This window comes from Choloepus didactylus, chromosome 1 (assembly GCF_015220235.1).
Source record: "Choloepus didactylus isolate mChoDid1 chromosome 1, mChoDid1.pri, whole genome shotgun sequence".
NCBI lineage: Eukaryota > Metazoa > Chordata > Mammalia > Pilosa > Megalonychidae > Choloepus > Choloepus didactylus.
The window spans coordinates 114,370,763-114,383,248 of record NC_051307.1 but is presented as its reverse complement, the minus strand read 5'-3'; the positions used below and the strand labels follow the sequence as shown (position 1 = coordinate 114,383,248).

At 38.2% G+C, this 12,486-nt stretch overlaps 1 protein-coding gene across 3 annotated transcripts in view; it reads left to right on the top strand.

The window, feature by feature from the left end:
- KCNMB2 (potassium calcium-activated channel subfamily M regulatory beta subunit 2) overlaps positions 1-12,486 on the top strand; it is a 273,702-nt gene that overhangs the window by 243,666 nt on the left and 17,550 nt on the right. For all 3 annotated transcript variants that reach the window (XM_037824169.1, XM_037824254.1, XM_037824309.1), the window contains 2 exons: positions 9,219-9,389; positions 11,770-11,965. In XM_037824169.1, the coding sequence (XP_037680097.1) occupies positions 9,219-9,389; positions 11,770-11,965 (367 nt within the window). The remainder of the gene's footprint in view (positions 1-9,218; positions 9,390-11,769; positions 11,966-12,486) is intronic.

The following is a 12,486-nucleotide window of genomic DNA, read 5'->3' as shown; positions in this document are numbered from 1 at the left end:
TGTGCACATGTGCCAATATTACTTAGAGTGTATACATAAGATGGAAATGGTTAGTTCAAAAGTATTCATAGCTTCAACTTTACCAGGTAGTGCTGTTTGCTTTTCAAAGCAGTGGTAGATATAACTGCCCATTGCTCTACATCTTCACCTAGAGTTTTCAGACTTCTTAATTCTCACCATTCTGAGGAATTTTGTGATTTTAATTCTCATTTCTCAGATTAATGATAAGATATAGCCTATTTTGTTTTCCTTTTTTGTGAAGTGCCTCTTCAAATATTTGGCATATTTTTCTACTGGATTTTTTGTTTTTTTCTTATTCAGTTGTAGGAATTCTTCATAAAAGTCTAGATGAATGTTTTATTAGTTGTATGTGTTGAGAATATCTTCTCCCAGTTTGTAGCTTGTCTTTTCACTTTCCTGAGGATGTGTTGTAATGAACAGAAGTTCTTAATTTTAATGTGTTCCAAATTAGCAATTTTTTGAACTTTTTGAAATCCTTTCTTACTCAAGTTCAAAAGGATATTTTCCTGTATGGTTTTCTAAATATTTTATGGCTTTGCCTTTCACATTTAAATCTTTAATCATCTGGAATTAACTTTTATGTGTGGTGTGAAGTAGCCATCAATTTTTCTTTTTTTTTTTTATGTATGGACAACCAATTGCATCATTTATTGCACAGTTTATCCTTTCCCTGTCAATCACAAAAAACACTTGTCTCATATAGCAGGTTTTCAGATATGCATAGGTATGATTCTAGTCTCTATTCTACTCCATTCATCAATTTTGTCTACCTTGGGACAAACATCACACTTTAGCTTACAAACTTTAGCATTATGATACGTCCTGATATCTGATAGGACAAGTCACCCACCTTGTTCTTTTTTTTATCAAAAGTGTCTTTGTTATTCTTAGCATTTGTACTTCACATAAATTTTAGAATCAGCTTATCATGGTCCCTCACCCCACTCCCTACCCCCCCCCACACACACACACAAAAAAAAAAAAACTCTTGGTATTTTTATCAGAATTTCATGAAACTCATGAATCAATTTGTGGTAAATTCATATCTTTATGTCACCAAAATTTTTTCTCTGTGAGCATGATTAATCACTATAATGATTTGTCTCCCCTAGTATCTCTCAGTAAAGTTTTATAATTTCTCCAAGGAGAATGTGCACATAGTTTATTAGATTAACCCAAGTACAAGTACTCTCTTTTTTTAATATTTAAAATACATTTTCTATTTTTGATTGTACATAGAAAAGCAACTGACTATTATATATCAATTTTGTTTCAATAACTATGCTAAATTTTCTTATTAGTTCTAATCATTTGTCTGTAGATACTTTTGTGTTTTCTTCATAATTATGTCATTGGTGAATAATAACTGTTTTTGTTTCTTCTGTATCAAGCCATATGCCATTAGTTCATTTTTCTTGCTTTTTGTATTGGCTGGTAAATTAGTAAATCAGTGAATAAAATAGGTGATAGTCAACATCTTTGATTTGTTCCTACTCATAAAATGGAGGCTTTTGACATTTCACCATTATATATCACATTTGTTACAGGTCCTTCCTCTCTACCATTTATTGCATTAAGGATGTTCCCACCTGTTTCCAACTTCAGAGATATTATCATAAAGGGATATTAAATTTTATCACATATGTTTCTTTTCATTTATTGACATTATCGTATGATATTTCCCTTTAATAAATAGTCTGGACAGAGTTCTACATTTTCCTATATTCTGGAGTTATTTGTGTAATGTAGGTAGAACTTACCTATAAATCATCAGAACTGGGGTTTCCATTATAGGAATAATTTTAATCAATGATATAATTTCTTTAATGGTTTAGAATTATTTTGGTTTTCTAGTTCTTTCTGAATCAGTTTAGCAATTTATAGATTTATAAGGATCTGCTGCATACTTCAGTAAGTTATATATTTCCAAGTTTTCAAATGTCTTGTTATAAAGTTGTTTTAAATATCCTCTATTATCTTTCTAATCCATGTTGTATCTATTGCTTTGTTTGTTTATTCCTAATATTTATTTGTGTCTTTTATATTTTTTCATTGATCAATCCTTATCAAAGATTTGTCTATTTTATTAATCTTTTCAAAATACCACTCTTTGAATTCACTGATCTTCTAATATAGCTTCTCTTCTATTTCATTTATTTCTGCTCATGTTTATTATTTCTTTTTAATGTTTTCTTTTAGTATATTCTATTAATCTATATGACTTCCTAAATTAAATGCCTAACATATCAATTTTCAGCTTTTGTTCTTATCAAATACAGTCACTTAAGGCTATATAATTCTGATTTTTGCTTTAGCTGCATCCCACTAGTTGCTCTTTTTCTTAGTCAACTCTAAATATTTTCTGATTTTATTCTATAACCCATGAGTCATTTAGAACTATATGTTTTTATTTCCATATATAATGAATTATTCTAGTTACTTTTTGTTATTTATTGTTACCATTATTCACTGAATCCAAATAATCTGTTCCATATAAAGCTAATACTTCTCAAAAGTAAAATATTTTTATATTTTAAAAAAGGAAAATATTTTGTGAGCCTACTCAATGCAAGAGACTGAGCCTACAAAGATGAATGTGGGACTGGCTCTAACTCTTGAGAAGTTCAAAGTTCATTGTTGGAGAGATGCATAAATATAAATATGTAGAGTGTTGAGTGTTGTGTGTGTGGGTTCCTAAAGCACTCTCATACAAATAATTCTAGACGTACATAATTCTTCACTTAATGATTCAAATCTTTCTTATTTCTCTTTACCACACCCTCCAGGTGTCTCTGTGACAGTTCCTCCTGAATACTGTTTGCAGATTTGTCTTCTTGCATTTCTATATTCTAATATCCTAGATGTCTTTTGTTTCTCTGACTACCTGGAGAGTCTTGCTAAAATCCAGCATTTTAATTATCACTTCTGGGCACAAATGATACCCAGATCTAAATCTCCACCTCCAGTGCCACTGCTTTTTCTTTCCATCCCCCTTTATGGAACGTCTAAAACTCTGGGAGCTTCAGAATTGGTCTCTGAGTGATCTTTCTAAAGTACAAATCTTTCATATTACTTTCTTGCTTAAATTCCTTTAATGGTCCCTCTAACTTCGAGTCACACAAGACCCTGTATCACTGGTCCCTGCCTATCTTACCAGAGCATTGTCCTCGGTCCCCACCCATAGAATCCTGGACTCTGGCCACACTCAACCACCCCTGTTCTCTCACGCTTCTACCTGGATTCTCTTTTCCCTTATCAATTATTTCTTCATCCAAGACTCTCAAGTCAGTCGTAGGATATTTAATCATTGCTGCTTAAATCAAGTTATGACCCCCAACCAGAAGACTTATAAATGCTTTTAATCATGGCCCTGGGTCAATTTATATAGCACCAATTTTATAACCGCCCATTTCAAAGAAGTGCCAATACAGCGATAGCCAATTTGTCTGAAGCCAATTTGCCAAAGGGTCAACTTGCCAGTCAATCAGTCAATTTGATGAATTTATCAAATTTGGCTATTTGCCAAAAACTTTGAACAATTATTAATTCTACAATAATCTATCTTAAATGGGTTTGCAGGGAGCAAAAGAGTTGTGGGAACAGGGGACCCAGGTTTGGGGCTTTGGACTCTCCCCTACTTTTCTCTGTCCCCTGTCTTTCCCTCTCTGTGTCTCAGACTCCTTTTGCCCCCAGTCATCCCTTCTCTATATACCCTGCTTCCCCCACCACACCCTCCTATTCTCTCTGACTTTTACTTTCCCCTCCTCTCTGCCTCATAATTTTCCCCCTCTCCTGGAATAGCTGGCCAGTCTGTGCATTGTGCTGATTCTCCTTTCCAACTTTCCACTAGTGCAGGGTCCCGCCATTCATACCCAGATCCCTCAAGTTGCAACAGAGCCGGGTAAGGGCAGAGACAAACAAACATGCTGTCATAAGGATAAACTGATGTCATAAGAACAAAATAAAAACTGTTCAAATAAAACTTCACAGAAATCTTCCAAAGCTGTTAAAAAATTCCCATCCAAAATGAATTACTATAACCTTTATGAATGGTTAAAAGAAACAAAATTTTGGCATATTGATAAATATGGCAAATTCATCTAAGTAGTCATACCATGAAATTTGCCACAAGAATCTTGATGATAAAAATGCTGTCAAAATGAGAATGACTCTAAAAAGGATTTGAAAAAAATCAGTAAAAAACTAAAAGATGAAATGCTGAATTTTTGCTATCTCTACTAAAAGAATATATTCGCACACATTCAAGAATATTATTTATAGAGAGACTAACCCTTCTTAAGAAACTTAGCTTTGAACAAAAGACATTAAAATTCTGCTAGAAAGAATATATTCATAAGAAACATACATTTTATGATTGAATGTGTTTTTAAAATATAGTCCTAAAATATTCATAAGAATGTATTCATATGCATTTACTATATTTAAACAATACTCCTTAAAACAAGTCTTTATTAAATTCATAAATGTAGTAAATTGGGAAAATTACCTATTTGGTTAATTGATTCTTCAATAAATTGGCTTTTGGTAACTGATCCTTTGGCAAACTGATCCTCGGCACGTTGGCTTGCTTCCCTTTGGCACTCCCCTCTAATCCGTTACATCACAATGCATCGTAAAGTTTGGTATCTCACCCAGCTCTCTCAGGAGACTTGTCTTACTCACTTTTTATCCCCCAGAACTTATCAGTGTATTGCATCTTATGAGTAGTTAAAAATGTTGGCCAGATGACTGAACAAATGAATTAATAATTGACCTTTACAGTACCTTAACCTTTCTCCCTGTAGGCCAGATACTAACGGGAATCCACATTTAAATAGTTGAAGGCCAAGGACAAAATCTTTCTTATACACTTTACTCTTTATATCCATGTTTATATATACATAGTCTGATGAATAATTTGCTTATGAATTATAAACTAGGTATGATATCAAACTTTAAGAAGCTATCCAAATTTGGAGGTTGGAGTAAAATTGTATTGTGTTATCCATTGCTTGGGGGAAAAATGAAGTTTGACTGGACAATTGAAAATCTTTTGTGATATAAGATATTTATCATAAACACTTTTGTTATACTTGAATTTGCCCTGTAGATTTGTTAATAACTCCCATTCCCCTAAAGGATTGGAGCAGAATATTCCCTGTATATATAACAAAGATAGTGCACATATCTACTATATGTTACTGTCAACATGTATAAATGTTGATTTATATCCATCATATTGATTCATGATTCACCACAAAGCCAAGACTACCTCAACAAAGCTATAACATATTAGCTTGTCAGGACATTGCTTCAAACATAAATGCAAATTCATGTTCTACACTTAACTTTTGGATATCTCACATATCCAAAACTGAATATGTAATTAAACCCCAGACCTATTCTTTCTCCTGAGCTCTACACTTCAGTGATTGTACTAGCCTTCATTCTCTCATTTCTCCCCACCAACCTCCAACCCACTCCCTTTCAGCTAGATTCAGAAAGAACAGACAGAAAGGGACAAAGGAAAATCAAATATCACCTCTGTTAATGGTGGCTCCGTAACCCCCAAATTGCATGACTGCTTGAACGGTAAAAGACTTGCTGTTTGGAAGGATAATGTTCAGGCCTGAGGCCCAAAATACAGCATCTTGCATTCCTCCTCTTTTCATTAAAGACAACTGGAATGGCAGGCACCACCTAACTAACCCACTCAGCTTCAAGGTGGGAACGCAGCCTTCCCCAGTTGGAGCTTACAACCTGGAGACTGGAAGGCCAAGGCACAACACACCTGAACAAAGGCAAATCCAAGGCAATGCACAAAAAACAAGCAAACGAACAAAAGGTTGGGCTACACATGAGCAATGACCTTCAAACTCAGATAAATATGGCTGCCTGGCTCTCAGGCTCTGGCCTGTCTCACCCATCAGATTAGTCTCTCCTCCATCTGAACTCAGTACCCTGTGGGAAGAGAGTCTATAAATGGAGAACCAGGGTCTCCCTCCTTGGTGAGGGCAGCAAAAGGCCATTCTTTGGAATCCTGAAGAGCAGGAAAAGAAGGATCCCTCCTTAATACTCTCCAGCATTTCCCCAGTCAGTCAAGCCAAGGATATGGGCCTAAGTCTAAACTACACCCTCTTTCTCATTTCCTCGTCCTGCCTACATTCTATCAACCACTAAATCCTGAAGTTTTATCTCATAGACATTTCTCCATACATCCTTTTCTCTCCATCCATCCTACCTCCATCTTAGATCCATCCCTCATCATTCTTTGCCAACATCACAGAACAACCTTCTAATTCTTCTCCCTGATTTAAGTCTTGTCCTGTTTCTAATCTCATCTCCACACTGCAGCCAAAGCAATCATTCTGAAACTCACTTCTGATCATATCACCCCCTGACAGCTTCCATTAACTCACAACACAGACCAAATTCTTCAGAATGATTCACAAAACACTTCAAGGCCTACCTACCTTCCCAAATTCATCTGCCCCACACTCATCCCAGTAATACTAAGATGCTTGTCATTTCTGACACACACACATCCCCATGCAGTTGTATGTCTCCATCCCTTTGTTCCTGTGATTCCTTCTGTCTGAAATACCTTCGATTCCTTGTTGCACTTGGTTAACTCTGATTCAACCTTGAGATTCTGTTTAAGGCATTGCTCTTTCAGTCAGCCTTCCCTAACCTCAGTCCTACTCCCTCAAAGCTGGGGAAAATTTTCCTTCCTCTGTTCAGCCATAACACTGGAAATAGTTTTGTCATTGAATTTATTATTCTATATTGATATTTATTTTCTGGTCTGTCTTCCTATTGGACAGGGATCATATCCCCAGCACTGAAGATAATTGTGTAGACCTGAACTGAACTCTTTGCTCTTCCTAATTTTTCATTTCTTCATTCACCCATTTATTTAATAATCATTTATTGATGAATTGCATGGATATGGCCTACCCCACTCAACCCACTTTCATTTTCCCGTTCTCCCAGATGCCTCTGAGCTTGTGGAAGCCAATTATTTCCCCCTCGTCTAGACATACCAGAGTACATGAGCAATATTTATTAACCATTTTCAAATTGTGATTTTTTTTTAAATTACCCACTTGAATCATTTTTTATAAGCTCCTTGTTCTGGTGATATAACAGATTGCAGCGTATCTTTTATGGGTATAGACTGCTCAAATGATGCTGTGTGGCAGCCTAATACCCTGGAATTGTGAGAGGAATGCTCCCTCCTTGCTGGCTTTCATTTGCAGGAAATGCAAATCTCAATGGAAGCCATTGGAGTTAAATACATTTTGATAAGTAATAATGTAAAATGACATCAGATTACTATTTTACAGCAGGGCTTTGAAACCACCCAGGCTCAGCCTATCTCTTCCTGCTTCAGAAGTCTTCCTGCCCACTGGCTTTAGCTGTTAACAGGCACTGAAATTTTTTGTTCATGTTTATTAAGGGTCAAGTTTAAAAAGCTTTGATATAAACCTTCCCATTTCCAAAGAGAATCTCAGAAAAGAATGATGCAACTTGGAGGGCATGGTTGCCAGTCCATGGAAGCCCAAAGCAGGGCAGGCCAGTTAGTCCAGGAGCATTGAGTTTGGGAGACGGAGAATAATAAAAGATGTGAGTTTCCAGGACCTCTGGAAATGAGGATAATGAACATCCAAGAGTGAGGAGCTGTAGGACTTAGGAGGGCAGGAGGGAGCCAGGAAGGATGTGGCCATGAAAAGATGAGGAACAAAAGTCTGTCTTTAGCAATGAATTCCCCACTGCAATGGATCCACTCCCAAGGAAAGAGTAAGATTTGTATTAACTACCTCAAGAGGTGAACTTCAAATTAAGAAGGAGGAGGAGAAAGAGAAAGAGGCGGGAAGAGGGGGAGGAGGGGGAAGGAGAGAAGGAGAACAAGAAGAAGAAAGAATAAGTTGAAGAAGTTGTTAATCAGTTAATTGTACACTCTTGACAAGGTTAATAAATTCTTTACCCTAAAACACTTCGGAAATATATTAAGCACATACATGGTCTCATACACATCTACAGACAATCACCCAAGTGTTTTCTCATTTCTTCTCTGACTTTCCCTCCAGACCTTGTTGCAAATCCACTCCCAGGATTTGTATGCTATTCATATCCTTGCCATTCTGTCATTTAGACAATGTCTTTGGAGAATTATAGTAACTTTAGGATGTTGTGATGCTCATGTCATTGAGCTGTGACTCCCCACCTCAGTTTTGAAAAAGGGATAGGAAACATTTAGTAAATACCTATTTCATGTCACTCATTTTCCTGGGTGATTTACATATGTCATCTCATTTATCATTATGAGTAAGGCAAACATTATTTCCACTTTGCAGGAAACAGGATCAGAAATGCTAAGGAATTTGTCCATGACCACACAGCTAGTAAGCCATGAAATCAGGTTTGGAACTCAGGAGACAATTTCATTCCTGCTTCATCTTCTCTTGAACCCTATGTGGCAGTTCTCAAATAAACAACAAAAATATTAATGAAAGTATCCAAAGTTATGAAGTCTGGACTTGATTAGATTGACACATTTCTAAACTCACTGAAGTTTCCCACAAATGAGAAGGTAAAGCTGGGTCACCACTCCACGTCTTCATATTGTTTATAAATCTAAGCCAACAGAGCCCTGAGCAGCCCTTAAGCTTGAGAAAAACATTAACCAAAATAACTTATATGTATTACTATTGAAGGGAAATGAGATATTAAGTTGATAGATTCCTGATGTATATTACAATTTATTTGGATTAATGCTCCATTGATTCAGAGATTATAAAAAAGATCAATGATGACCAGCTGAGGATAAATGGCAAAGGCAAGAAGCACAAAGCAGTCTTTGGGGTAGGGTGTCGGGGGGGAGGTTGAAAGGAGTGCTTCCTTGTTTTAGAATCAGAGAGAAGGAGAAAGAGAATATGTTAGAACTGGGTTCCAAGATAAAGAAGGCGGGGCTTGCTTCTCCTTGTGCATGATATGCATATGGGTGTGTGTGCCTATGTGTGCACGTGAGGGGTCACGTGCAGGGTCTGTAGGATCTGAGCACACTCAGGTAGGTTTGGAGGGCTCCTTTAGGCCTCCGTGCTCCTAGGAAAGCATGGGCAGAGATTGACCCACTCTGTAGGGGACTGCTGATTAACTGTATACTTCATGTAAAACTGTATTATTTTCAACCTCAGAAATATTTACCAAAAAATCAGGGACCATGATCTCCTGGACAAAAGGAAAACGGTCACAGCGCTGAAAGCAGGAGAAGACCGGGCCATTCTCCTGGGACTGGCCATGATGGTGTGCTCCATCATGATGTACTTTCTGCTGGGAATCACACTTCTCCGCTCTTACATGCAGAGGTAACGTCACGGGGAGGTGGGAATGCCGCCCTTTGTCTCCCCATTTCCCTCTTCCCCATCACTTCACCCTGAGGTCCCCTTCCCTGCCCTCATTCCTGATAAGAACGTAGAACAGTGCTTGGCACCTAATAATTCTTCACTAGTGTTGTCTAATAGTAGTGATAAAAATAACTCTATTGGTAAATGCCTACTACATGCCAGGAAATTTTCATACATTACTTAATTGAATTCTCACGACTCTATAAAGTACCTGCATGCTCATTATAAAATCGGCAGAACTGAGGCTCAGGGGAGTGAAACAATTTGCCCAATGTCTCACAGCTCTAGCAGATAGCAGGGCAGAGATTCAAAACGACATCCCACTAATTCTAGAGCCACCCTCATACCTTTTCCACCCCACCCCTCTGTACCATCACCCTACACACTAGTGGTTCTCAACTGCACGTTAGAACATCCAATGCCAAGACCCCATCATCATCACCCCAGGAGGTCAGATTAAATTGGCCTGGGGTAGGACTCAGTCACTAGTATTTTATAAAGGTCCCCCTTATGATTCTAATGTAGCATCAAGGCTGATAAACACCAGTATGGATCAACTTTAAAAGAAAAACATCTTTTGAACCCTTGTCATTTATTATTTACCCTAGTGTCACTGATTAGATCTGGAGGCAAATAAATAGTGAGATAGTTCCAAGTAAGTCATGTGACAAATCCCAGTGACATCTTTCCTGCTGTTGTCTATAAAGTGGACACTGCCACTTTATAGGAGAGCCCAGCACAATAGTACAGCTGCTTAAGGAAACAAGACCCTTTCAAATGAAAATTTGAGGTTTCAATCCAAAAGAGAATCAGACCATTTTGTGGCATTCACTTCTCCATGTAAATTAATACTTTCATTTTAGAAGCAACATCTAGCTGAAATACAGTAATTTGCTATTAAGGCATCATCTTTCACATTTGCGGCTGCTGGGCTCTGGGCTCTGATGGCCTTCAGCTGTGCTCACTCTCAATAAAAAGCAAGTTGAGACCCCAAGCATTCTCTGCTTCCAAGTTTCAGATCCTCACATCTTCTTGGAACCATCTAAGATCTTTTTCCTCATAGTTAAAATCTGATGGTCCCTGTCCCAGGAAAATACAATTTGCCATGCCAGAAGGGGTCAGGTCTAGTATCCTGCCTCTTAGCATAAAACCTCACACATGCAAGAGGAGCTCCTGCCCATGAGTGTCCAGCAGAAGGAAGCAGTGTTAAACCACAAAGAAAGCATGTTGTTTTCCGATCACTATGGTAATCAGCTTGCACCCAGAAGCAAAATACCAATGGCTGGTGTGTTACTTTCTAATTACAAATGTTACCCTTGGTTATGAAATTATAAGTATTTTAGAACGAAAAGCTGACCAATGGCAGGCATCTGGAAATTTTCAGTGTCATTCTAGTTGAATGTCCCAGGGTGCAGATATTAACCCATTAGTCTGCATGGAAGGGTTTCTTTTCCCTGATGCTCACAGGGAGGCAGCTTGGCACAGTGGCAAGAGCCTGGCTGGGACTTAGAGAAATACAGGATTGTGTGGAATCACAATATCCAGCACTTGCGTATGCAACTTGATTTTTCTGACCTTCACTCACCTTTAAAAGGAATACCCTATTATCAGAATTGCTGATAGTTTGCTGATAGTTTTGTCCTCTTTTTGCTGGGAAGACAAAAGGAGATAACATAGGTAACGCACCCATTGGGGTGGAGAATTGTGCAACAACGACTGTTCTTGGAATCATCCAAGGGTTGAGTTCTCTTTTCTCCCTTATTAGAAAGACCTTAAGGAAATATATCTCTTTCCTCCCATCTGTCAAGTACGACCTCAAGCCCCTCCTCCCCCTTTACCTTCTTCCCTCCTCTTGTCCCTTATACCTTCTCTGCCTACAAACTGGGCTGAGATGGGGAGAGGGATTGGAAAGAAGAGACTACAAAGCAGAACATTGCAGAGGTGAGGACTGGGGCGTGGCAGGGAGTTGTTTCCAGTGGGGAAATACAGAGTATAGGTTGTGATTTTAAAAGATGCCTATGCTTACTAGTGAATTCAATAAGGCAAAAAAATAAAAATCTAACTTAAACTAGGCATTGGAAAATATTACACTAGACCCAATAGAAGGCATTGAAAAATTTCCAAGTGCCAGGCAAAGTTTTTCTATGTTTATTCTGTAATTTGCCTAAAGCTGCTCTATTTAAAGGCATCAACTTTATGCACAGAGCCAAATTGCAATTGAATGTGTTATGGATGAGAGAAAGACTCTGCTGGTTAAGGAGCTGACAAATGTAGCCCTCTCCTTACACCTTCCTTGCCTTTGTTTGGGCCTGTGTCAACTCTCTCGTCCCTTTCTCTACAGTGTGTGGACGGAAGAGTCTCAGTGCAACTTGCTGAATGCCTCCATTACAGAAACATTTAATTGCTCCTTCAGCTGTGGTCCAGACTGCTGGAAACTTTCTCAGTACCCCTGCCTCCAGGTGTATGTTAACCTGACTTCTTCCGGGGAAAAGTTCCTTCTCTATCACACCGAAGAGACAATGAAAATCAATCAGAAGGTAGGCACTTGGAGCACACTGCCTTTTGGTCAGCCCACAGCACTCCCAGGCCTGATTCATCTCTCTCTGAAGTTCCCCTTTGCCAGCATTTCAAACAAAAATGCCACCAGGAAGCAGGCCCTGCCCCATCCATTCACAGAGCTCCTTATTTGACTCTTGCCTGGGAAACATTTATTTTCCGTGCCTGTTGTGTACAAATCATTCCCCCTCCCATTTTGTGAAAGTGCAGATTTAGCCTTTACCTCCATTGAGAGAGGGAAATATCATATCCATATTTATACACATATAGGCTGAGTCTTTCAAAGCAAATGTATAGCACATCAGAGTGGAAGTAGCCAAAAAGCTGCTCCCTCTGGAAACCAGGGATGGATCAGCAACCTCGGAGCCATTGGGTAAAACTGTATCTTGCTTTTCCTTGGTCACTGTCACTTAGTTCTGTAACCCTGTGGATGTAGTTCAAACTCTCTGAGCTTCAGCTTCTTTTTATGAAAAATGCAATAATGGTGGGTATCTTGCCTGGT